This window comes from Perissodus microlepis, chromosome 19 (assembly GCF_051167445.1).
Source record: "Perissodus microlepis isolate ML-2025 ecotype Zambia chromosome 19, ASM5116744v1, whole genome shotgun sequence".
Taxonomy (NCBI): domain Eukaryota; kingdom Metazoa; phylum Chordata; class Actinopteri; order Cichliformes; family Cichlidae; genus Perissodus; species Perissodus microlepis.
Window position 1 is genome coordinate 6217397 of NC_140479.1, and position 27669 is coordinate 6245065.

Consider the following 27669-nt stretch of genomic DNA (forward strand, 5'->3'; position numbering starts at 1 on the left):
TCGAGTGAGCAGTGGGGTAATTTTCTCATAGTTTTAACTTACAATCAGAGGCAGCAAAGGTGACAGCCCCTGCTGGCCTTTAAAAGTAATTTAAAGCATTCCCATACTGACTTTAGATTACAGCAGGAAGGCATGTCCACCTTTACACTACTGGATTTAGCCACTTTTCACACACCTTTAGTCATGGCAGAAGAATAAGACTGTGAAGTTATGTTTTTAAAATAACTTTTTAAAAAATAGTCAATAGTTATGGTAATATAATACCTTAAATATATTTGTGAACAACATTTACCCTACAATAGCACAACTTCCTAAGTTAGACAGTGTAGAAAAATGACTGAAAAGCTAAAAGACCTAGAATCCATTTTCACACTGTCCTGATTTACTGAGGCTCACTGTGAGTTAACACACTGCCACAGATTTCAGTCCCACACCCACCACCTGAAACACCCAGGCACTCACTCACTGCTGTTCATCTCCAGCAATTAGATATAAAAATATAGACCAATCATGAGCTCCCTCTGTAGTGGAGGAGACACACTAAGAGGGGCCGTTGTTACTAGGGAGAGCAGGCGAGGGAAGGCCATTTAAAAACCAGCTTATATAAACAACGAGGGGCTTCAGATCCGAGCAGCTGATCATGTCAAGAGCAGCACGATTGTCTTTGCTTTCAAAGAGAGGAATTAATTTTAAAAATGTAGAGTGATGGCTTTGTCCAACAGTTTCAGTTGTCAGGCAATGTGCGACACAGTTCATGGGACAGGAGAGCTTTAAGAGGGGGTCTGGGGGTCTTTGAACTTTGACCTCTTTCTCTACCTGACATCTAGCATTTTGCAGAAGCTGTTGTTACTGTTTTTTGTTTGAGTCTGCAAAATCTACACCTTTTTCCTCACAATTTCTCCAAACCAATTGTCTGAATAAGACACGGGGTTGTGACTACAGCTGAGCTGATAACAAAAATCAGAATCAGAAAAGTTCTGCAACATCTGTCCCAACTTTTCTTTCTTGCTTAAAGACACCAACAAACAGAACACCGAGAATGAATGCCGGCAGAGTGACGTGACTCTTACATTCTCCAGTGAAACCATGAGCTAACTGGTTGGCAAGGAGTTACTTTGCTTTGTGAACCATCTTCCTCCAGGTGTACCACCTAACATTTACAGCCATTTGTCATCTCCCTACCTTCTTAAGGCAACTGTAATAAACCTGTTTTTTTCCCATAAATATTAATGGAGCAGTCCTCTCATCTGAGGATTTGTTGTGACCTGCTTGGCACTACAGACAAATCTGAGTTAAATGGCAAATTAAAGGGCAAAAAATGCACTAAATCAACTCCTTTCTTTGATTGCCAAAACTTTATCATAAATTATTCGATGACAGTTAATAGTTTGGCACAACTCAGCAAAAGACTCACTGATATTTCCCATCAGTGAAGAAGCAAATCATCCATTTTTGAAAGTTGAAATCAGGCCTCTGCAGGTTTCCATTACATTCAAGATTTAAAGGGGAACCTCAAAAAACCACCGTCATCTCCATTCCAGACGTGCAGCTGGCTGATGTATTTTTAATACTTTTAGGACCAAAGCTGAGCTTATCTCTACAGAATTCTACCAGTGTTTTAGCATCATTCATACTACCATCCAATCAGTCTGACATGCATAATTCATAATTCTTCCCCAATACACCAACAATGCACTAGCTCTGATGCTCAATAACATCTCAGCCCTCTTTTCCCAAGGCTTTTCTGTTTTGCTCTGAAACAGGCGGGGGGGCTTCCTGAAACATAAACAACCTTTGCGAGGCCTTCTTTTCCCTGAGGCCTCAGCAACCTGCAGCCCAGGCCTGTTCATGCATACACTGAAACGCAGGCGAGGAAACTCCCCTCGTATGCTCTCCGAATATTTACCAGAAGTTGAGAGGAAAAATCGACACATTGAGACTAGGGCTGCCACGATTAGTCGACTAGTCACGATTACGTCGACTATCAAAATCGTCGACAACTAATTTAATAGTCGACGCGTCGTTTGAAGCTTTGTAAGATCCCAAAAGACGCAGGAATAAGTAGTAGGATTTAAGAGTGTAATAACGGACTGAAACAGAAGATGGCAGCACTGCATGTACAAGGATGCCAGCTGCCGTTAAACCCTGAAGAAGAAGAAGCTGTGTCCCAAAATTCATAGCGCGGCCGTGTCCAGTTTCCAACAATGGCGGCAGCTAGTTAGTTTTAATATTACTCTTATTATTCTTTCTGGGTCACAAAATCAACGTTTAACATATTTTCAGGCGAGAATGTAACTGTGTAAATCTCAAATATCTGCTTGGTTTATCAAGACACCACATATTTTCAAAAGCGCTCCGACGTTTTCGGAGACGTCTGTTACCCACTAGCTCGATAGCGAGCCGGGGGCAAGGCTCACTAGAGCCGTGAGAACACCGGACTGCCGTCTTTCGCTACTCAGGTTAAACATGATATATGAGTCACTTAGACAACTTAAAAATGTTATTGTTTGGCTTTTTTTCAGTATTTTATTTGTTCCTGAGTAAATCGGTTTGGCTGAGATTCAATTATAGTTTTTACACAGCTGAATAAATGTCAAGCAGACAACTGATTATCAGAAGTGTGAGATGCTCGAGAATAAACTCCGGTGTCCTGTTATATTTTAGATAGCAAGGAGTTTATTAAACTCCACTGAGACAATCTGCTAATTTCAATAAAATTTAATAAACTATCATCTTGTCTTTATTTTTAGTTAGCACATAAGCTAATGATAGTTATATAAGAGCAGATGCATGCTGGTGCAATATGCTGTACGTTTTACGTCCAATGGATGCATGATCTGATTAGTTGACTAATCGCAAAAATAATCGGTGACTAGTCGACTATCAAAATAATCGTTTGTGGCAGCCCTAATCAAGACTCGTCACACTTTAATGTTGTTGTTTAAGTGCTGAGCTGCTGATAAAGTGTTAGATATTTTGGGAAAAGAGCAATACTTCTCTAATTACTCTGAATTAAACAAAGGTAAGCCATGTTAATTATCCCATGACAGTGAGTCATGACAGTGGACTTATCATCGAAGACTCTGTACGAAAGCAACCAGGGTTTGTGGTTTGAATTTGGATTTTTTTCTGATCATCAGTCTAAAAATAATCAATTCATAATGATATAAATAGCAGAAAATAATAAAGTAATTGACTATGCTTGCTGTTTAATAAACTGTAAAATAAAAGTAATAAAAATGTATAATAATAAAAGCTTTTATAAGATTTTAGACCATTTACAAAAATTCCACAGACCAAATCTGAAAAAGAACCAGTAGATTAATTAATCAAACCACTGTTTATTACACAATGACCACTACAGACTGAAGTCTGGCCACCTCTCTGGCCAACCTGCATGACTAGGGCTGGCTGTGGCTCAGGAGGTTGTCCACTCATTGGAAGGGCGACCTCAGTCCCTGTACTTAAACTTAGCAGTTTGTTGAGGCTGGAAATGAAGAGGGACAGCCTAAATCATGCTCAGATTTCACCACCCCAGCAGATCCCTAACCATACTCCAAGGACGATGCAACTGCTTTACACATGAAAAAAAAATACAGTACAGAGTAAACAGGGTTTGGGTTGGAAGATATTCAAAGCATTCATTTCTGGGCTCCTGGGCAAAGCTCAACTTGATTGGGACATCCCTACGTAGATTCCTATTCTTGTGCACGCCTGGGCACATGAGAACTTTCTCCTTCTCTATAATTATGCTACACTATCACTAATGTTTGCTCCACCTCCACCTGCTCCACTCTCACACACACACAGCAGGATGCTGCAGGTTTGGGCCTGCTCTCTGACGTGCGTTGTGAAAATGTAGGAAATCCCAAAACGGAGGCAGAAAAGACAAGCGAAAGTAGGCAGATACACCGAGAAGTCAACACTTAATCCCCAAACAGCTTTGGAAAGACACTTGTGGTGGCTTCTCATTATATCATTAAATATCTATTTTTAATTTGTCCAGTTTGACCTATAATTAAGCCCAAACTGTAAGCTTTCTCTCTTGACAGGACCCTCGACTGCTGACAGACTAACTGACAGATTCAGGACTGAAACCTGTGATCATGCAGTGAGACTCAGACCAACTCTGCAAGACAAGACACGGCGGTCGACACATCAGCACCTCCTGCATGCCTGACTGCCTGTCACTACCTTAGAATACATGCCTTCCCTCCCGGGATAAGTAAAGCACCCCCCTCCTGCCGCTGCACCATCACATCTAGCAAGCTAAAAAGTCCTCGAATCACCGTCCACGCTGAGCCATAGCAGCCTGTCACAGTGATAACAAAGTGGCGTGCGGTAGCCAGACAGCTGCCAGGATGCTAATTAGGAGGTAGCGAAAAGTGGGGGTGGGGGTCTGCAATTAATGGCTTAACGAGGCAATGCTCTCACAGACTTAATATAGAAAGGAGGCATAAACAGCCTGGGTGACCCCGAGAAGGGTAGAGTAACACAGTTTGTGTGTACGTGTGTGGTTGATCATAGCAGTCATCTTCATTTACATTAATGTGAAAAGGTCATTTTACCTTCAAAATTAGATGCAAACAAAGCCAAATCTGTTTGGGGATCCTCACATTATGGACGAGCACCTCCTCTCTTTTAAAGCTATGCATCCATATCCATATGCTAGTATTGCATCCCATTAAGTTTACATCTTCTCTGGCCCGAGGTTTGCTCACTTTCTTCCTTTTCTGCGTTTATGTCTGATCTGCACTTACTGGCTCACCGACCTGCTAAGTGTTTACTGTCATTACTGTTTGCACGGCTATTCATGTCTCATCTGATGGCTGTGTGACCTGATTCGTCTTGAGCTTTTTTTCCTCCCCACTATCACTAAGTGTTTGTTTGTTTGGTTAACATTGTAAAATCTTGGCTTAACTATGGGAAAACCTATAAATGCTTCCATCATGAGTTAACACAAAGTTAATGTATTGAGTAAGGAGCTGTTCCTGTGGCATAAAAACATCACGTATGTAGCTAACAAAATACAGTCTGGATACGGGCATAAGGCTGACAACACCCAGAAAATAGGGAAAGGAGTGGTGTTACTCAGGCCTCCCTTCAGCTACACTCCTGATCTCATATAAATAAAATTGGACTGAATTTCAGCTAAATGGTTCACTCAAGGAGTTTTCTCCTCACTGCGTCTGTTCCTGCACGCGTGCAACAAAAATGAAGCTAAAGCCACTGAATCAAGAGTTCTCAAGATTTAATAATGAACTTCAAATTTAGAGTGACACATCATCTTTAATTGTTCTAATGCATCTGTTTGTGTGATGGTGGTTTATGTTAGGAACAGCCATTTTTTTGTAAGGTTTATAAGCATTTTATTGCATTTTTTCTTTATTCCTTGACACCAGCTGTGAATATTAAGAAGATTTTTATAGCTAGAACAAGAAGCTGAAAAATGAGAAGAAAAGCTCCCTTGTGGATGGATGAAATGTACAGCAGCTCCCCAGAGCCGTCATCGGCCCACATGACACACCTTGAGAACCCTGGCGCTAAATGAACCGGGTCCTGAATCAACCCTGGGAAAATAAAGCCAACAACGCTAACGAAGCGTTGTCTCCTAACGTAGATTGCATCCTTCAATTAACCTTCCTCACTATGGTGCTGGAAAACAAAGCCAAACAGAACTGAGACCAGAAGTGTGTAAACAGGATACAGCTGTATACCAAAGAAATCTGGTGCTGGCAGGCAGGCCGGTTAGAAGCTTCACAAGTAGATTTGATCTTTCCAGTTCACACTGTCTGTGCTGATGTCTTGACAATGTTGACTGGGTTGATCATAAATGAACTGTGCATTTATGCATTTATGCCCCTTGAACCATCCAAACAAAAAGAAGTCAGCTGATAATAATTTATTTTCTTGATTATTTAAAGATTTAAAAAAGCCTAAATCCATTGCTTTCTTAGCAGGTGAGGATCAGTGTCACTCTCTCATCATTGCTAAGATAGATGGAAACCATGGAAAGAACACTGAAAGGTGGACCTTACCATTGCTGTGTGTGCCGTTGTCCCTGTCCCACGCCTCCACTATCACAGTGAACGCTCGCTGAAACACAGAGAGGAGGAGAGACAGAGGTCATCACGGGGTGCACTAATACGGAAACATCACAATCAACTTTTCTGCTCAGACTCGTGCCCAGTTCATGATGTAGACATGGCACACGACAGTGAGTTTACACAGAAACCCAGATACGAACAAACATGGAAGACTGCTTTCAGAAACTGGCACACACACACATCTTTGGCACAGAAGGTAAGAAGCGGTGGGAAAATTTGTTTTGTTCCCACACTGCTGTCACTGATTACCTTCCGTGTAACCAGGGCTAGTTAAAAAGGGCAGCAACCTGATCATTCAAAAAAAAAAAAGCATTCACCTGGAAAGTAGCAACACAGTTTCCATATGATCCTTTCAATTTCAGTCAGATAGACATTCTCCTAATTACATTCTTTATATTTTTCTCTTTTTTTCCAGATTCTCTGGGAGGTCAGCACCCCCAGAGCTGGCAGGTTTTTGATGACTTGCCAAAAGGCGGTTAAATGGACTATATTGATCTCCAATGGGGAAATATAATTTTCTTGCCTTCTCCACTGAAATCCGCCACAGGAAACTGTGTCCCAACTTGTTTTAAATGTCTAGGAACGCATACACCGATCAGGCATAACATTATGAGTACTGACAGGTGAAGTGAATAACACTTATCATCATGGCACCTATAGTGGTTGATGTGTTAGAAGTGGGAAAAACGGGCAAGCCTAGGGATTTCAGTCTGACGAGGGCCAAATTCCAAAGGCTAGATGATTGCTACAAAACTGTAGCTCTTGTGGTGTGTTCCTGGTCCGCAGTGGTTAGTATTTATCACAAGTGGTCCAAAGAAGGAACAGTGGTGACCAAGAGTCTTTGATGCATGTGGTCTACACCCCTGCTAGAATACTAAGATCATCTTCCCAGTCACTTTTGGTAAAGCTGAGATCCCAGCTGAAGACTAGAGGTGACCGAGCGTTTGCCTTGGATCTATGGAATAACCTCCCCATCACTATGCGCGAGTCTGATTCCATTCAATCCTTCAAATTGCGCCTATTTAGCCTCACCTTTTCTACCAGTTAATGACTGTTTGTTAGTTAGCTTAATGCTTATTTCTATCTTCGGTCTATTCTGAACTACTTTTAATCATTTTGAAAATTCCTGACTGTTTTATCCTTTACATATATTGTTCTTTTATGCTTTTATATGCATTTCCTTTACTTTTGTGTTTTTAATGCCATTTAACATGCTACCATGTTGGTACTTCGCCATAGCCTTTATCCTCCCTGTTACCTCATCTTACTCTCTTGTATGTTAAGCACTTTGGTACACCACTGGTTTTTAAATGTGCTATATAAATAAAGTTTGTTGTTGTTGTTGTAACAGATGAGCTGCTGTAGCAGTTAATACTGGTTCTGATAGAAAGGTAACAGAATACACAGCTTGTTGTACATGGGGCTGCAAAGCTGCAGACCAGTCAGGATGCCCATGCTGACCCTTGTCCACCATCTAGACCACAGAGCAATGGAAGAAGGTGGCCTGGTTACTTTGACACATACAACCCCCCTAAGCACTGGTGCAGACCATGTACATCCTTTAATGGGAACTGTATTCCCTGATGGCTGTGGTCTCTTTCAGCAGGATAATGCGTCCAAAGCAAAGATGGTTCAGGAATGGTTTGAGGGGCACAACAATGAGTTTGAGGTGCTGACTTGGCCTCCAAGTTTCCCAGATCTCAGTCAAATTGAGCATCTGTGGGATGTGCTGAACAAACAGGTCCAATCCGTGGAGGCCCCACCTCACAACTTAGAGGACTTAAAGGATCTGTTGGTAACATCTTGCTGCCAGATACCACAGCACACCTTAAGGAGTCTAGTGGAGTCCATGTCCAATGGGTCACGGGTGTTTTGGCAGCAAAAGGGGGACCAACACAGTATTAGGCAGGCGGTCATAATGTTATGCCTGATGGATGCATACTACTCTATTACTCCATCTGTTGTTTGGGTTTGCATGTTCAGGATGGTTACTATGCCTTTCTTTGGATTGTCTGTCATCCACAGAAATGAGGATTAAATTTGGATTTCTGTGTTAAATAATACCAGATACAGTAAATGTCACAATCTGCTGAGTGCTAAACTGCAGGTTTATGTGTATAATGCGTGTGAAAGCCCAGCATGCCTGCACACTATGCCCTACTTTCCTGAAGAGATGGACTCCACTGTCCCACAGCAACAAACTCAAACTGTGGATTGTTTCAGGTGCAGGGCTATTTTTCCCCCCTCTCCCTTTTTTTTCACGGGCATCAGCAAACAAACCGAGATGGAGCTCGCTGTCTGTCATCTGCATGGGGCCAAGCAAGCAGCTGTGAGTTCCCATGACCCAAGTCTGACTCAGAGTGACTGAAGGCTGCAGGGAAGATTACAAGGGAGGTTACAAAGTGGCGCTAGGAGAGATTAAAGACGAAGCGCAAAAGACATGGGGTGAGGTAGAGCGCTCAGGTGCTCGGTGGTGCTTTAAACGTAATTGCGTGGTGTGAAGCTCTTTGGGTGGGTGGGTGAGACAAAAATACAAGTCAGATATTGCTCTTAGCGCTTGTTAGCACGTGTTTTTTAAATTTGTTTTTATTTTAGGGTGTGTTCATAACATGCAGGTTGGCGCAACGTCGAAAACAAGTCCAGAATCGAATGTTTCATGGCAAATAGAGTGTGACTAAATGATTAATGACGTACTTGAAAACGGATCAAAAATTCATGTTCAGTTTTGTGGATAAGTTGTTTTATGCTCAACTAGTACACTAAACGAGTGTCACTGTTTCTTTAGTCTTATGGAGCTCTATTCAAGTAAAGTCTGTCAACTAATTAAAGGGAAGAAACAAAAAAATTGCAGTGAATTGGCATTATATAAGGAGAACTGATTTTTTTGATTATTCTAGAAATGAAATGTGACTATATATTTTTAAAAAATTACGCTTTTTTTCCCCCTTTTTTCTTCACCCATTACATTTTTGAAGTAATCACCCCAGCACCAGGTAGACATTTTTATCTTTTTACTCTACACATCACGAACTGATTAACGTAAAAACTGCTGTATCTGATGTTAAAATCCTGGGTACATGAAAGGTAAAGCTCCTGTCGTTACCTCACATCTCTTTACCTCTCATCTTAATTCAATGAATGCGCCTACTTTACCAATCCTAAATCTGAAAGTTGGAGCGATCTCAGGCATGCCTGCCAAATTAGTAACGCAATCAAATGTGGGAAAGTGGAAATGACATTAAACAAAGAGGTTTCGTAGCCGCAAGGTGTCTACGTAATGTCACAGAACTTCCAGAGAGAGCCAGAGGCATTCACAGGAGCATTTTCTTACAGGCTCTTTTCTACACTCCCTCTGTGAGTGTAGGCATGTGTTACAGCATCACCACAAGGGACAGAAAGCCGCTACAGTTTTCCCAACTTTTATTTTGTAATGCAGCTATTACTACAATCGTTTGGAAGAGGATGAGCTATTCTACCCTGCGAGATAAAGACTGCAGCAGTAATATAAGCAGTCACAGTGTGAATGGATGAATGAGACATGTTGTATAGAGTATACGTAACCATCGCCTCTCTGGGCTCCTATATTAAAAAACAAGAAGGATTGTAAAAGAGGTAAAGTCTTCAACACCAGCGCAATTTTATTTTTACAATTTATTTTAACAAGATTAAATGTTGAGAAAAGATATTCAGCCATTGGTTTTTCAATGCTGAAGTGTTTGCTAGCACATAATCTTATAATTGCTCAGAGTTGTTCCAGTACTAATAATCCCCAAACTATGGCATCATTCTGAGGACAATCCGAGCACAGTGTCCAGATCATACCAGCTTCTTCTTCGGTTCTTTAGATGACACAGTAGTGATTTATGAGCGCGGTGAGAAGCCATAATTCTACTCTGAGTGAACACAAGTGGACATTATCATAATCAATTTTCCCCTTGTAATCAATTTTAAATGTCACAGCCACTGACTTCCAGACAGATGGGGCTTTCTCCGAACCTCAGAGCACCTTGACATGAGTGTATGTGTGTTTCTGTATAAGAGTGTCTGTCATAGACTAAAGCAGGAGGCTATGTGTGTCACCGAAGGCCAGGAGCTTGAAGATCAAAGTGTCACGTCCCTGCAGTCTGCAGCGAGACAACCTTATCTGTGTGTGTTTGTGTCTGTGCGTGTGTGTGTGTGTGAGAGAGAGACATGAGGCTTGGGAGGGGAGGAAGGGAGTGTAAGGGTGTGTTGGGAGACACTTGACACCTCCTAACCAATTTACAGGAGTCAGAGGGATTTGAGTTTTCATTAGGCGAGGAGAAACCAGCCCACTCCTCACCGCCTTCACCTGTTCAATGAATAAATTACTGCCTCACCACGGCAGGAACAGCCGCCAGCGACACACAACTCTGCTGAGAATAAACTGTACAGTCTGGAGCTGCTCGACACGCTGCAAATTATGTGTATCATACGCACTAACAAGCTTTCTTCCATTGAACTGCAGCCACTAGAAAACTTGGAGTTCTCGCTTGGATAATCGAAGTCACCCTGATTTTACTTTTCCATTCCCAGAAGGGAATTCCAACTTTTTATAAAACTGATTCAGGGAGTAAAGTGAAAAAAATATGCAGTCTACAACAGCGCAGTCTCAATCTGAGTCATTTGGAGAACCCTCTGAACGCACTCAGCAGTGTGTGTAATATTGTTGGAACAAATTAAACTGCACTACAAGCCATAAGAGAAGCTATTGTGCAGATGAAGTGGTGCCAGTACTATAAAACTAAGGCCAGAAGATCACTCACTGTTAAGAACTCCTAATACTAGAGTAGGTTTGCATTATTCACAGTAATAATAAAATAAGCTGTATTTTTCTCACTGCGTATGTCTGAAACAAGATGTTTTAGCTTCCTTCTCCTTTTTTTAAGCCAACTTTTTCTGATTGGCAGCTACTTGAAAACAAAATACTGCAAAAGGTGGGTGTGTCAACAAAATCTCTGATCACCATAATAGGGCGTTCCCCTCTCACTGACATCATAAAGAGCCGGGAGTAGAAAAAACTATCCAAAACAGAACATTTGGGGCAGGATGAAACCTGTAAGGTGAGGTAAATCCATAAAACTTATACATATGCACAAATTGGTTCATTTGCTGTATTGGTTTCTGTGCTTTATGTCAGGTTCTGAGTGTAACTTCATATAGTTAGAGTAAATACAGTATATTTGAGCTTACATAAATGCAGCATAATTAAAAATGAATGTTACCACCTTGTCTTGTCTCCCTCCCCTCATGCCCCTCCCTGAGCCTGGTTCGTCCAGAGGTCTCTTCCTGTTAAAAGGGAGTTTTTCCTTCCCACAGTTGCCAAGTGCTCGCTCAAAGGGAGCCACCTGATTGATGGGGTTTCTCTGTATTATTACCTGTAAAGTCCCATGAGGTGACTGTTGTAGCAATTTGGCACTAAATAAATAAAATATAATAGAACAACTGAACTGAAGGATGCATTCTTATTCAGTAATACCTCAGGGGATTCGTTTGGAGTCAGCAAACTGAACAGCTGAAACTAACAATTACAACTAACAACCATTTTGGCTCCAGTGGGCACCTCTAACAATCATTTAATTTACTTCCACTTTAATTTTGGAAATCCTTATAAAGGATTAGAAAAAGAAAGAAAGAAAGAAGAAAGAATATCACAGCACAAACCCTTCAGAAGAACTCAGCAGCTAAAAACAAATGTCAAAAGCCTCCATGTGTGAACAGTCAAATAAATTAAAAGCAGAGTGCAGTAATATAAAAGTAATACCACAAGGATGTTGCATAAAAGATGTGCAACAACAATTTTTGAAAAACTTCCACAGTCACAGGTGGAGCATAATGACGAGGAATGTTCTTTTAACTGAAACTCACAACAGCCAGGAATTGTTCACGGCAAAAGGAGTAAAAAAAAATCCAGAGACCCAATTAACAACTTTTCCAGAGTTGTGATCTGAGGAAGAAGAAAAAAAATAAAAGCAGCAGCAACACCTGTCACGTCACACCTGTTAGTCTATTGACATGAATAAAACATGTTGCTCCCGGCAGAGAAGGGCTCGGATGGTTAATTTAGCACGTTATTAACAGAACGAGCCCAGCACCCCTCCACCCACTACCACCTCTTCTCTCTAAGGAGGCCTCAATGTGCCAACCCTCCCCGAGGAGGCCTCGTTCAGACAGCAAATCTAATCAAAGCTAATCTAATCAGGTCTTTATACTGGAGCTGCAGAATGGTGAAATGACCCAATTCACTTTTCCCACACCAAACGCATGAAAAGCTATTTCTGTCGCTCCAGGTCACGCCGCCTCCTCCGGCAACAGATAGGAATTCTGTGAATTTGCCTTTCATACTGAATCAATAGCACGTATGTCTGAGGGAGAAAATACCACCTTAAATCTATTAGTTAGTCCTAAGTGATATAACTAAGAAAGAAATGTGACTTTCTCTAATCATACCTCTACAGTAAGGTTATACGATGCTTCTCCAAATTTCCACTGAACGCTGAAAGTCAGAGCATGTACAGAGATAAAAATCTGAGTTTTTATTACCGCCTCATCAAACCGTCAGAAGCTGCCGCCGGCTGCACTTACTGTGCATGTACATCTATGTATCACAACCACAAGTGGGGGACTCTGATGTTTTCTCATGTTTTACTGCATTATCTCGGAGTACTAGCACAATCGCTCGTCTCTTAACTTGTGATCTTGGAGGAGCACAATAGGTATCTGTGCATCCGAGTCTGGATGCAGTCTGTAGAGTGAGTATGAGTGAAATTTCAATTGTGCAGATTCTCCAAACTTTGCACTGATTTATTGTAAGGAGTGGGTCTGTGATTAGCTCAAATGCTTGGCTGAAGCTACTGATTTGATTTGTAAACACAGTGACGTGCTGGAAAAGACCAGAGAGAGAGCGCCAAATTCAGACCAACCATGGCCGTAAAAGTCCACAGTGGCTCACTGAACAAATCCACTGGGTTTACTTATTTTTTTATTTATTACAACCTACTGATTTCCGAAGTGAGCTGAAGCGAAATATAAGTGTGTAGGTACTGTGGTGGGTTCCTTGGGTAATGTGCAGTTCTAGATGTGTAAGTGGCAGCAGGCTATTTTCAGAGGAAAGCTAAGCTAACACGTCGAAGACAAACAAGAACAGCTTGAGAAAAGTTGAATTTTATACAAATATTGGAATATCAGATACAGAGAGAAAAGAAACGGCACACATGTATCCATACAGCGTGAAGAAAAGCTGGAAAGATGAGTTTAGTTTGCTGATGGACAGACGATTTGTTAATTATATGATGACTCCTTAATCACATTTAATGATGCCAAATGTTTGTATGCTCTAGCTTCTCCAACATGAGGTCTCGCAGCTTGTTGTTAGGTGACAAATCTGAAACAAAGGCTGAAATCTCAACACAAACGTCCACCATACAGAATCATAATTCACGATGTCCAGTGGCCATGTGCAGCAGTTAATACCCAGTTAAACGATGTTAGTCTGGTGAAAGCTATACTGTTCAAAGATTGTTCAGGAAACTGAACTGGAACTGCATCAAAGTCATCCAAAGACATAGACCAAAAAATCCAGGTGTGCACAAAAACAGCCAGTGATGCAGTCAAGAACAATGTTTATTATCGTAACTTTGTTGTCTGCAATATCTCTCAAAACTATGTCAGAACAACTGAACTGATTCTAATGTAAAAACTGCAAATAAACAATACACTATTTCCCCTTAAATCATACTCACAGCAAACCTCTTGGCTATGAGGGGAAAACTCCCGACTCAGCACAGGCACACACACCTGGGGCTGCGACCCGGCCAGTTAGCCAGCCAATTTCAACTGACCTGATATCCGCATGGTGTTTATGACCCAACTGTGATCAAGCAGCCTGTGGCAAGAACAATATTTTTTTCAGTTCTTTTTACTTTCTTTATCAGCCCTCTAAAGATGAGCTGACGTATGATATAAATCCTAGCTTTGTAAGTCTGAGTTATTCCCTTTCTGTTTACACAAGACACGCAACTGGAAATACCTGCAACTCGTTTTTTCATGTTCTGACATTTACATACTAAACCACAAACTGATTTAACAAAGAATTCACTGATCTTTCTTCATTTCCTTTAATCTCCACCTGCAGTTTGTAAGTTGGAAATTGCCGAGACTTACAGTAATACCTCTGATACGTACAGTAGGATTAATAATAATGAGGACTAGAAGTGAAAGAAGTGATAATGAGCAGTATGGAGGTGCTACCCTGACTTCATCCCAGAGTCCAAAGACACATTTGCTGAATATATATTTATGAACAGCATATTCAGCACTTCCAGAGGCTCTAAGATCCACTGCTGACAATTTGCCCAACACAGCTGTCCTCCTAGATCTCTGTTTCGCCTTCCCTCTACTTGTCTTGTTAACTCAATATCCGGGGACAATAGCTGAGGTATAAAGTCATTGTTCCTGCTGAAAGGTGCGGTGACAAAGAGGTTTAAGCAGGCCTCATTTCCACAGCTCCACTGGGAAAGCGATATTCACGCCGTGGGAAAATCCTGACCGAGTCCTTCAATAGTGGCCCACCTTAGCACAGATGTGACAAATAAACGGTCCACCTGCCCTTTGCTGCAAACACAAATAATGTTTTTTAACATGTGGACAAGGTGGGGGCAGTTAGGTAATGTTAGGTCTAAATGCTGTTTTAAATGAACTTCTTCAATGGTAAATAAACTTTGAGTGGTATGAGAGCATGTTGGGTTCAGAGTTGTACATTTATGCCAACATAGGATTAATTTTAATGCATTTAAAAAGAACTAAACTCCTTTTAAAGTGTTCTAATGGGCATCTATAGTTTCAAGATTTCTCAAGCAAACTACACTGATGATGACAAGCTTGTGGAGCTGCTAAAAGCTACAGGACAAGTGGATGAGTGGAGCTTCATCTCTATCAATAAAAAGTGACAAGAAACAAGAGAAGCAAATAAAAAATACCTCAAAAGTCAAAGAAGGATGGAAAAGAAGGTAGAATAGGGCCCTTAATCCATCATTTCTCTCATTTCTCACTCACATACTGATGCTCGCTCGTGCTTCATTATGTGGCCAGCTGGCTGAAACTTTGGTGTAACCTTCTAACGCCCAGCTACGTCTGATAAAGTACAATAGGAGTAGAAATGTCACATTTCTTTACAACGTCATTTTTAAGTTGCCTTACAATGTAAGACAAAGACATCACGGGCACTTTTTATAGATTCGATCTGGGACTTTAAGTTAAACACAACACATTTAAATGTCTGTTAATCTTATAAGCATACCGGGTTTATAACATTTGCTTTGTTTGATCAGCTTTAAATGACTAATATCAGACATGACAACCTTACACTTTGATCCTTTACATGGAAAAAGAGAAAGGTAGATTAAGTTTAGTTGCATTATAGCGCTTCAGAGAGTATTTCACGGGTTTCTCCATGAAGGGGAGGTTGGGCAATAGAGATTATTGGCAGAGATTTGGGTCCCACATGAGTTGAGAAACCCTGCTGAACCTTCACCCAATCCCTCTGGAGAGGCCAGTTACAACAGGCTGCACAGTATCCAAGTTTCAGGAGGATACAGAGGACGAAGAGGGACTTGTAGTAAGATGTGTAAAGGCCCATTTCTATGAGTTTCTCTCCAGTTTTATTACTTCAGCCAAATGACGAGTAAGGGTAAGGTCAGGGTTTATTCATGCTGTATATCTTTGCAGTGGTTTACTTGAACTCTAGTGTGTTTATTCCTTTCGTTCGCTTCATTTTTCCACAAAAAGAATGACAGTCGTGTCAGGAAGTCTAACTCCTACTTCATGTGCTCTTTACTGGAGTAAACTCTAAAAAAATAAGATCTACCAACAAGTGTGTCACTCTAGTGTAAGTATAAACTACAAAATCCTGCAAACAACTAAAAAAAAAATCCTTATAAGATGAGGATTAAGATTTGATTATGCTTGTTGAATTGCTGACCTTGTGCATGAAAGAAATCCAAAACTTCTCTCCATGTCATTTTAGTTCATCAGCTGGTTCACAGCGTGAACCTAAATGAGCCAAATACAAAAAAAAAATAATGCAATGCAAAGATCTTTTCCCAGTCTGTTTCTGGACAAAGAAAAAGCAAACCTCAGGTGAACGCTGAACCCTGAAAACAAAACAAACTAACCAAAGCCAAAAACCTTTTAACTAACAAAATATGTAGTTGGAGGGTGTTCTCCTGGTAGGTACCCTGTGAGAGAAAGAGGGAGATGGATAAAATAAACATGGGATTGATGGGAGATTTTGGGAGGTAAATAAATAGTGGAACAAAGGAAGGTTTGGCCATCACACAAAATCGCTTTCTCTTTTCCATCCCGCCTTCATCCCATCATAATGTCTCTCCCTGTACCCACATCTAACTGCGCTCTATTAGCCCTGTCAGCAAAACTGGAGAGTCAAGTGGGAAATTAAGCTGCTCTGTGTGTATATGCCTCTAACATGTTGTTTTCATCACCCCTGCTCACCTCAGTGTTCATAATCCATATACTACTTCATGTCTGCCTCACCAAAACACACACGTTATGAATTTAACACAGTTAGAATGCTGGAAAGTCACTTATATGACCGTGTGACCGAGCACCAAATCACAACATCAGTCACCTCAATGCATCAAGGCACTTTATATTGTAAGCTATACTAATGCAGACAAAACCTCAACAATCAAACAACCCCCTTTGAGCAAGCACATGGTGACAGTGGGAAGGAAAAAGTGCATTTTAACAGGAAGAAAATCTCTGGCAGAACCAGGCTAAGAGAGGGAATGGCCATCTGCTGCAACCGGTCAAGGATGAAGGGAGAAAGAAAAGACAGAAGACACTGTAATGCAATAGTATTAAGCTGCTGTGTTATTTATGATGTGAAATGTCAATTACAAACCATGTAAAGCATTCTGTGTAGTTGTATCATGACTAAATTCTATTCACGTTTTGCTTTAGAAAGTAGCAAGCTAAAAAAAATTTGTATTTACTTTAAAAAGTTTGAATTAATGATGTAAACCCATTTATATCACCACAGCCTAATAAGTGCAGAAACACAAATCCGCCCCCGCAGACACACAAGTTACACATAAAATCAAATCCATCCACAGCATGTGCATCAATCAGCTGACCAGGCAGAGCAGCTAACAACACATTTCCATGCCTCTGACCAGAAACAGGTCATCTGACATCAAACCAGCGTGGGAAAGATGAGCAGATCCACTGTGAGTGCAGTTAACATCACGTAACAGAGCCTCACCATGATCACGCTGCAGGCTTTTAGGCTTATTAAACACAAACTAAGAGAAGCAGCAGGCTGGAGACCACAGACTATCATTTCTATTTTGTGAGCGGCTGCGTTTTCTGAAATCTGCATCCATGACTAAAAGCTTGCTTGTTTTCTAAAACTGCTTACTAGCACTCTGGTGGACACAGCCAATAAAGCTGGTTCAAACTGTTGCATGCAAGTAACTAATTATGCAGGATGTTGTTCAAAAGCATTTTAATCCAGGAAATGAGCAACCAGTCGCAACTCTAAATACTTCATCTTTTTTGTAGTTCCTGTGTAGTTTCAAAACACTCTCGCCACCAAAAACCAGTCATTTACGTCAGCCTGCGCCAAACTAAACCACTGCATAATCCTTACATTCAACATAGATGTACCTCCCATATTCTTTAAAAATTATATATGTATGATGATCACTCAGAAATACAATCAAACTTTATTTAAAAAGCAGACACTAGCTTTCTAAATTCCTTCTCAGTCCTGTAAACTGTGTTAACGTGAAATGCAAGGAGAATTCTTCAGTAAGCTGACACCAGAATTCTGGCTATGTGACCACACTGCCCACCTGTAACACCAGGTAGTCAGCTTCATGTGCTTTTGCATCATGTGTCTTTTCATTCAGCTTCCCTAACCAGACCAACCCTACACCTCTGTCCCTTTGGGCTTCACATCCTCCTAACCAATACCCAAACCTAATCAACCATAAAAGTATCAGCAAACAGGAAAGAGCTCCCTGATGGAAGAGACAGAGACTGCGCCAAGGACGCACTCGGCAAATGAGCCAAACGAGCCTACCGCTGGCAGTGGTAGCATCGAGGACACGACCGAGGAAGGCAGCAACTCGCTGTCATCCAACATTACACTTTGTGATTGCTCACTGATACTCCTCCGAGAGACGTGATCTTACACGCCGCGTGCTGTAATCATAGCCTGCTTTCCTAATGCAATTCGCTAAAACATTTATCCGAGGAGGAGGGGGAGCAGGAGGTCTCTGAACAACAGCTGTTCCACCTCTGTCCCTTAGCTCCACCAGGCTGAGGGAGTGGAGGGGGTATTCTGGCAAAAGATGGGGCAGGCGGGAGGGGGGAAAAAAAGCGGGCTATGAAACTGAAGGAGTATTCACCCTAGATCCCTGATTTACTCACAGAGGGGTGAGAGAAGGACAGCAGCTCTAAAAATACCCCCATAAGGAGAGAGGGAGAAGGAGATGGAGGGCCGGAGGAAGGTTTGGGTACGAGTGGAGCGGCAGAGAAGGAATAAGAGAAGAAGTAAATGTTTGTTTTTGCTTCAGTCACTATAAAAAAAACAACTAAAAGAAAGCAACATCTTAAAAGACCGCATCCTAAAAATACACCTCCCTTGTGGCAAAACCTCAGAATTTTGAAAGGGGGCCCATTCTTCCCTTCTACCTCCCTTTGCCCCATCATCACTCCTTCCTTCATTCTATCGACCAATCCCTCCCCCCCTTCTCTTCTCTAATGAAAGAACATGTCATTGAAGGCCCCAAAAGCCAGAGGGGTTAAAATGAAGGAGAAATGATTGGCAAAGGAAGAGAGGGCAGAACAATGTCCTTTTTTTGCAGCTAATTTATGTCAGGACCAGTGGCCCAGATACAGAGGTCAGCCAATAGAGTCTACTATAGCAGCACCACAGGCTACAGGCCACGGCCTCATACATGTGTTCATCCTTTTGACAACAAATTTTACACGCATACGACACATATTTGGGATCTTAAACAGAGTTTTCCTCAAAAATAAAACTAATCCCAGGTGAGAAAAGGCTACATAACTACATTAATATGTTTTAGAAATAGAGTTTTCATCACTTTGCGAAAACTGACTGAAGAAGGCAGGACAGTAGCTCCATGAAATTGATGCTGCAAAAAGGTTTACCAATATCAACACCAACCCTGGTATTGATATTGGATCAATACTTTGTTTCTCTCCTCTGAGTTCACTATTGTGTTACTATACCTCAAACATGCACTATAAAGAATGTCTGAACCCTTTTGTGTTGACTGTCATGTCTATTTTATTCATAGCATTTTGCTATAATCATTTAGTTTATTCTCCTCACCGATTGAGTCATTTCCATCACTTCTAAGTGTCCAACAAGATTAGGGAAACAAGGCCAAAGTTTACACAGTAATCATTCAGGTGTTCCTGATCTGGAGGTTTGAGATGACTGAAGTTGTGGTGCACGTGCTGAAACTGTCTTTAACCAGGAATCTGAATATTTATAACTGTCAAGCTGAAAGAAACAGTTGCTTAGAGTCGGCATTATCTGTGATATCACAAACGGTTACATGCAATGGCCTCTCTTTTTCTTTTTAGCTGCTTTTCTCTCCTGATTATTATTTTCAATGATGTCTGTCTGTGGATTTTACAGTGTTGCCGGGTAGAAAGAAAACACTCAAAGACATCATTTTTGATTCCAGGCATCTTTTCTTTCTTCTTTCAATTATCTGATAGTTACATTACATGATTAATCAATTACTCCCAAATAATCAACATGATGACACTGTACATATGAAACCAGCTCACTCAACACTGTTAACTTTATGGAGCACTGCTTTAAAATGTGAAATGCTATTTATTTCTAACTATTTGTTTTACAAGCCTTCAACTGCTGCGACTTTGACATCCTCATCAGAAGAAGCTGCTGAATGCTGATACCCTCCTTCTTTATGCTGCTCTCTCTCTCTCTCTCACACACACACACACACACACACACACACACAAACACACCTCTATCTGCTGTCTGTCAGATAGCAGAAAACAGCAACCCCACACATGACGAGTGAAACAATGACCCAATAATGGGTAGAGCGTGAACCTGAGAGGCGGCGAGGTAAAGGCATCCCCCAGCCCCGATTGACCGGAGGATGTTCACTTGTTTGAGTAGAAGGTGACACTGATATCCACCGCCTGTGTCACACACAACTTAGTGGTAACCGAATCTGCCTGCAAGGCCCCAACTTACTACTTCCATCTTCCCCTCTGCTGACAGCTGACCATGGGGAGTGATGAATGGGAAGGTCTTGCTGCCAACCCAAGCACACAAAGAACCCGATATGTACATTTTGACATGAACAGATGCACGGGGACTCATCCCCCCCCCCCCCCCCCCCCCCGTCATTCCTGAAAGTAATTTCATGTTTTTATTTTTTTTGCAAAATATTATTTCTGCCAAACGCCCACCACATGATCCTAAAAGTTCAAAGCTATGTATTAACGTAAATCTTTTAAAAATCAAAAAGATTAGGTACACCGTTATACACTGACAAACTGCAACAGTAATCTGCTGACAGATGAAACGGATACCGCTGACCGTTTTGTTACAATGAAATGTTCTGCTGGAAATTCTTGGGTCTTGCTAATTCGTGTGGATGCCACCCACCGAAAAAGCAGCTCCATCCTGCAGAACAGTGCACCGGGCCACACCTCAAAAACTCCTCAGAACAACCAAAGAAAGTTCAAATCAAACACAGACTACAGATCCCATTTCCCACTGGAATAAGTCTGATGCACACCTGGGAACCCAGAGAAGTCCTCTGCCACAGGACATCCCAGCACCCTATCACGCCCCTCTATCATCATTTATCCATGACTTCATGGGTCAGACCTGAGATGTTTTTAACAAAATAAAATGCAAAAAAATGTTATAAAGTTATAAAGTTATTTTTTTTGAGTAAAGGAATCTACCAGTGTTTCCACTAAGAAATCAACCATTTTTTGTGCATTTGTTTTGAGTGTTTGTTTATTAATTTTTCTAACTATGCTAAATCATAAAATAGTTAGGAATTGGGAATGTAAATAAATGTTTGCTCAATCATTAAAAGATTTATCACTTTCCCTCCCTTGGCTAATTGATTACTGGACTAATCACCTCCATTAATATCCTGTGATTAATCCCTGCCTTGATGCTCTGATGATCAATTTTAACCTTGATCCTCTTCTCCAGATTGTCTCACAGTGACTGATGACTCTTGTTTGGACAGCTCACTCAGCTGTTTTGTGGGAACAAAACCTGTAAACTCCACCAAAACATCATTTCAAACAGTAAACCTCCCTGATGCAGATCTGTGGGTGTAACCGCAGTGTTTTTTTTTAAACAAAACTCTGATTGCCAGCTCTGATCCACTTTCCCACGCTGTTCCTCCAAATAAGGAGCAGGGGCAGGTTTTGATTGGCTCTCCATTCTGTTTGGATTAGATAATAAGTTACCTGCCACTTCTTAATCAGCACTGAAAATCCTTACATAACCCCCCCCCCCCCCCCCCTTCCTTTCATTTAAACACACAAGCCACACAAACAGCAGCTTATTTGGTATCTCATCGAACTGAGACACCACTCCACCACTATGCGTAAAAGTCTTGCGTCCTGCGCTCACCAGGTGGTTTTGGCTTTATCAGAAGCACGGGGACATTTCCTGCAAAGTTCCCAGAGAAGAGCGTGATCTACCCCGTGACTTGACTGAATCACTGATGATGTGAAGAGTCCAAAAGTTGCCAAAACTTTGGATAGAATGAGTGGCAAGCAGAGATTCAGACAAGGAGCGACTTGTTGCAGAGAACTGTGCCAAACTGATGCGCGCTGCACTTTGCGTGAGCCAGGGTTTAGCCTCAATACGTGACAACATCCAATTTTACATTTATATTTTATTTTTGGCAAATAAAATGACATATTAGTAAACTTGTGTCCACCTGCGCGTCCTAAATGGCAATTTTAACGAACATAATTGGGTCAAAGTGTTTTACGCGTTCTTTTAAGAGAAATCGGAATGTTACAGCGAAAAAAAACAAAACAAAAATTTAAAAAGCGCAATTATCACATAAAAGTGGCAAATTTTCATCATGCAAGGTCCACTTACCGGCCACGCAAACTGGAAGGGAATCTTGATCTTCCCGACATCGTTGTTCCGGTTCTGTCCCGTTTTCTGTCCGCCTTTGAACTGAAAAGTATTCCCACCGATAACCTGTGTAGTTTCCGTGCCGTAGGTGCACGGTCCATTAGTCGTGACCTCCGTTTGGTATTCCTTTAAGCACACTCTTAAGTAGGTGTCACACTCGTCCTCGCCGCAGTGGCCTTCCGCCGCGCTCTTCTCGTCGTCGCAACAATCGCCATTGTTTAGCAGACCTTTGGGGTTTTCCACCGAAATCAACTGCAGCTCGAAGTAACCGGTGGCCCGAGACACCTGAGGAGAACAAGGCAGTGTGAAAAAAAATGCCTAAGATGGTAGCAGCATCTCTCTGTAACAGGTAATTAAAATAATAATAATAGTAATTTAAACCTTACATTTAGTCAGTTTATTGTTTCTATCAGTGATTCATGCAGGTATACAAAGTGTTGCATGACCCTCGGTTAAATAACCATCGCTGCCCTTACGAGAAATGTCACTGATTCAGTGAAAGCTCTCCACAAAACTGCACGCGGACATTCCAGGTGGAAACAAGTGGATGTGGGGAGAAAACACGACCTGGGCTCATGTGTTTGCAGCGCAGTCACTCTGCACAGACGCTACTGTACATTTTTGGCACGGTTCAGCTTCGGGACCTAGCACTCCCAGTTTAGCTCACTCTGCAGATCAGTCTGCAGTCCTGCTTTACAAACACATCCACCTTGAAAACCCATCCAGTCCGAGTTAAAAGTCAAAATCACCTAAAGTGAAAAGACAAGCAAACCATTAAAAGATTTAGAGGCGCTTGCTGCTGATAACAGCAGTAGAGGGATTCTCTGTGCAGGTGAGGGTGCACTGCTAACATGTGAAGACACTTAACGATCTTTTTTTTTTCTTAGAGTAACCAAACTTTCAAGAGCGGGCGCGCATTAACGCACTCGGTGCGGATAGCAGTCATTCGGCGCCTGGATGAGAACAAATTTGCGGATGTCTGCTGTTACACGCGCAATTATGACACAGCAGAGAATTTTGGCAAATCTAATTTGTCTCCTGAAATTCCAGAACACGTGATTCAGGAGGCAATTCAATTAAGAATGGAATTTATTCCGAGCCCCCCACAAGAAACCCCCCAAAAACAAGCAACCACACACAAAAAACCCCAACAACAGCATTAATAATAATAATAATCAGAACTTCAGAGCAACAAAATCATCATTTGCCTCGGAGCTGAAAGACATAAAGTTCTCACCTCAGCCCGCAGCGTCAGGAGAAGACACACTAAGAGGAAGAAGCGCTGCAGTTTCCCCAGATTAGTCCACATGTCTCCGGCTGCTCGGTGTTGGTTACCATTAGGGAAAAGCGAAAATATGGATGTCTCAATGAGTCAAAAAATAATAATGAATGAGGCAAAAAAGCAGAATCCTCTTCCTCCTTCTATCCAATACATGCACGGCTGCTGCTCCTCCCCGGGATGCCCGCGGCTCTGGAGGAGGAAAAGCGCACTGGTGCTGCTGCTGTTTGGTCCACGGACTCACAACAAGACGCACAAACTCCAATTCCCTCCGCCGCTCGACGCACTGAGCAGCAGGGACTAGAAGCAGCATGCGTCTCTCTGCCCAAAGCCGGAGCTCTCTTTGACGGCCAGCCCAGCGGACCAATCGCAGCCCCGTTAGCGTGGAACGTCGGTGTAGAGAGCCAATGAAGAGAGGGGCGGGAAAAAGGGAGGACAGCTGATAGATTTATTATTGACGTTTTCTCACACTTTACCTCGAATTGGGCATTTTTAAGGCTCTTAGCAAAAAATCAAATCAATTCAAACAAAATTCAGTTTCTCTGTATGTTTCTCTATATGAAATTGTCACGATAAAAATGTGACAGAAAAAATGTACAGAGAAACTTTTGCTTTTATTCTTATAATTCACATACTGTAAACGATAGTCATAAATAATCAGTGAGGACATGCAGAGCGCAGTTCATGCTGTTTGCGCTACGAGCTGCTCCTCACTGACTTGCAGCCTGAGGAAACAGGGCTGTTAGCGCCCTCTACTGACTCCCGAGACTGATGCACTGTAAATTTACACCTTTGTTGTCTTATATTTTCTGACGTGCTGCATGAGTGCCTACACTAAATGACTCCTGCCAATGCAGTCAATGCATGTCAGCCTAAAAGCAACTCCTTAAGCAGCATGAAGAGTTTAATGTGTAAGATGAAAGAGGATCCCACCTACTGTTTGTGTCATTTTCTGCATCCACAGTTTCACACTGTCCCATCTCATATTTTTTTAAAAACTAATTCTAGAGAAATGTCTGCATTGTTATCTTGGTGCTCCAAATCTCCATTATCTGTGCACACTGTATGCTGAGAATATTAAAACCGTCAATTTTTTGCACCTCATTGGTCCCTACTGTTTACCTGCTAGGGTATTTTTCTTCTTTGTTCCATTTGGGGCTTCTTTTATGTTTCTGGACCTGCCACTGTGTATATATGTATATATATATATATATATTTAAATGGCATAAAGTTCTAGAGATGAATCCATGCAAGAATGGCTTGAAAACTTTTCAATCACAATTTCAGTTCAGTTTTATTCATACAGCACCAATTCACAACGCCAGTTGCCTCCAGGCTCTATATAATGTAAGGTAAAGACCCTGCAATAATACAGAGAAAACCCCAATCACCAGACGACCTCCTAAGAGCAAGCACTTGGTGACAGTGGGAAGGAAAAACTCCCTTTTAACAGGAAGAAACCTCCAGGCTCAGGGAGGGGCGGCCATCTGCTGTAACAAAAACACAAACAAACAACCACAAACAATAAAAGATGACATGCATTAAAAACACAAATAGAAACAGAAAACACAAAGATTCCAGTTTATATAAAGGGAGTAAATGCCTGGTAACCACAGTCTACAACAGCAACAGGCTTGAGAATTTACACATCAGGCTGAGCTCTTTCATACACCTGAAAGGGTGGAGAATCACTGGGGCCATACACACATGACTGGATTGCTGATGATGTAATATATTTGGAAATCGTACCATGTTGCTAAATCAAAATTAAGGCACTTTCTCTGGAACTGACAGAAATTTCGAAATTTGGAAAAACCTTAAAAGACACCTGCAAGCCTCTCAGCACAATGGTGCTCTGTACAATGGAGCCTGGAGCCTCTTCTTAAATCTACTTATTTTGATAGCTTGGACTAATGGGGGAATATACCTCCATGCTTTCAAACAATATCACAGTCCCAAACAATGTCTTCTGTCTGCCAGACCAGAAGAACACATAAAGTGAAATGAAATGTATTATGATGAAAGATGAGGGCGGTGAATGGACCCGTAAAGCCCTCAGTGTTCAACAAGACAAGTGTTACCTCATTTTGTACCAACAACCAAACAACATAAAGGAATATTTCAGTAGTAATTACTATGAATTTATCTCAAAACCTTTAGACTTCAAAAATAAAATGTTTATCTTTATGGAAAACATTATCTGTCCCTGAGACTTATATTTATTGCTGCTTCTCAGCTGTCTAAACCTTCAATAGACATCCATCCATCTTCTTGCCTCCAAATGCAGATTTTTTTTTTCTTTTGTCAGTAATTCTAAGCAAAAGCACCTCATATATGTAGTTTTAGAAATGGTTTTATAGGACATTTCAGAAAATAGGACCAAACAACCATTGGGGATATTGTCAAGTTAGTGGATTTGTTGTTTGCTGACAATTTGTTAGATATAGCTATATTTCCATCTGCACCTAGTGATCCAAAGAATGGCCAGTATTACTATTGCTTCTGTAAACTAAGGCAAGTGGGGTTTTTTGTTGTTGTTTTTTTAAGTAATTATTTAAATTGGTTTAGAGGAATTGTTCATTATTGATTTTCTTCTTACCCCATGAATTGTTCTTTTCTGAGAAATATAAGGTCAATTTTGGCATGTCAGGTGATTTCCTGTCTGGAAGGCTTCATTTAACAATTTCAGGTCTTTGGGCATGTGCAAAAACCTTGTTAATCTGTTACTTCCAGCATGCCGAAAAGATTTCCTGCTGCTTACGTAATTGACCCAGTGGGTTTCATTCGGACAAACAGTGTGAATCTGCATTGTCTCAGACAGAAGTCTGTGGCAGAGTGTAATAAGACGGCTGTTTCTCCTCACACAGATCTTCCTGCTTCAGACTGAGCTCATGCAGATAGTAAATCAGTCCTGAAGGCTGGTCAGTCAGTTGCAGGATAGAGTCCAACAGGTGGCCACTGACACTCTGCAGCAGATGTTTCCTCCCAGGGAGGCAGGTGCAAACACACACACACACACACACACACACACACACACACACACACACACACACACACACACACACACACGACATTTGTGCAAACTTGTGCATGTATGACTCATTGATATGCCTGAGCACAAATAGAGACGTCTTTTGTTCATCTCTTTACAACATCAGCGGCAATGAGGAAATTCCTAGGAAATATTTAAAATGCAGTTTCAAGGCTGATTAGTAACTGACATTACAATTGGACATTTATTCAGTGTCATATTGCAACAATGTATTGTACTTGCATCTGGATAGCCATTTTCTAGTCTTACTAACCACTGGAAGTTCTTTATACTACAAGTATTCTGGACACTTCAAACACCAATTTCTAAGCACTAATTAAAATAACAGGTGTGTCTTTGGACTGTAGGAGGGAGCTGAAGTACCTGGAAGAAACCTGTGCAGACACAGGGAGAACATGGAAATTCCTGGAAACTATTCAACAGTGAGTGTGGTGCAATGGATATAGTTGTATGACATGTTAGTATTTCCATTTTCTGTATTTGTTTAATCTCCCTCTATCAGTTTTAATAACTGCTCAGTATTGAAATGCTAGGTCTCAAAGAAGGTCTCAAAAGTTCAGTAACTTGTAGCAAGAACACAAGATAAAAAAGTATGAAGCTCAGAATTAAAAATTTCAAATTAAACTTTAAAGAATTAACAATAAAAGCAAAGGAAACCACTGATACTGACACTAGACGTGTCGAGGGTTACCTACGCAACCAGAACCACTACCAACAAAGCAATCCAAGCAAATCATTAGATACAGACATGAAGACTGGGCTTTAACCTCAAACACATTTCTGGTTTCAGGTGTTGCCAACTGATATTCAGTCCAAGTCTTCCAGCTGAAAGCCAAGCCATCGTTAGACAATAGATGGTGGTTTAGAGATTGCATTTCGGTAATCCATGGGACTGTTTACCTGGATGCCACCCAGGCTGGATTGGTCATGACTGGTCAATACAGTTCTGACAATAAGAGGATGCAAAGACAAACAAAACATCTAATGCCAAAAC

General features: G+C 41.3%; 1 protein-coding gene across 2 annotated transcripts in view; it reads right to left on the minus strand.

Moving 5' to 3' along the window:
- LOC146365247 (protein jagged-2-like) overlaps positions 1-23915 on the minus strand; it is a 51229-nt gene extending 27314 nt beyond the window's left edge. For both annotated transcript variants that reach the window (XM_084914254.1, XM_084914253.1), the window contains exons 1-3: positions 23582-23915; positions 22306-22629; positions 6039-6096 (exon numbers count right to left, since the gene is read on the minus strand). In XM_084914254.1, coding sequence (XP_084770380.1) covers positions 6039-6096; positions 22306-22629; positions 23582-23653 — 454 coding nt within the window. In that variant the 5' untranslated portion in view covers positions 23654-23915. The remainder of the gene's footprint in view (positions 1-6038; positions 6097-22305; positions 22630-23581) is intronic.
- Between the last annotated feature and the right edge of the window lie 3754 nt (positions 23916-27669).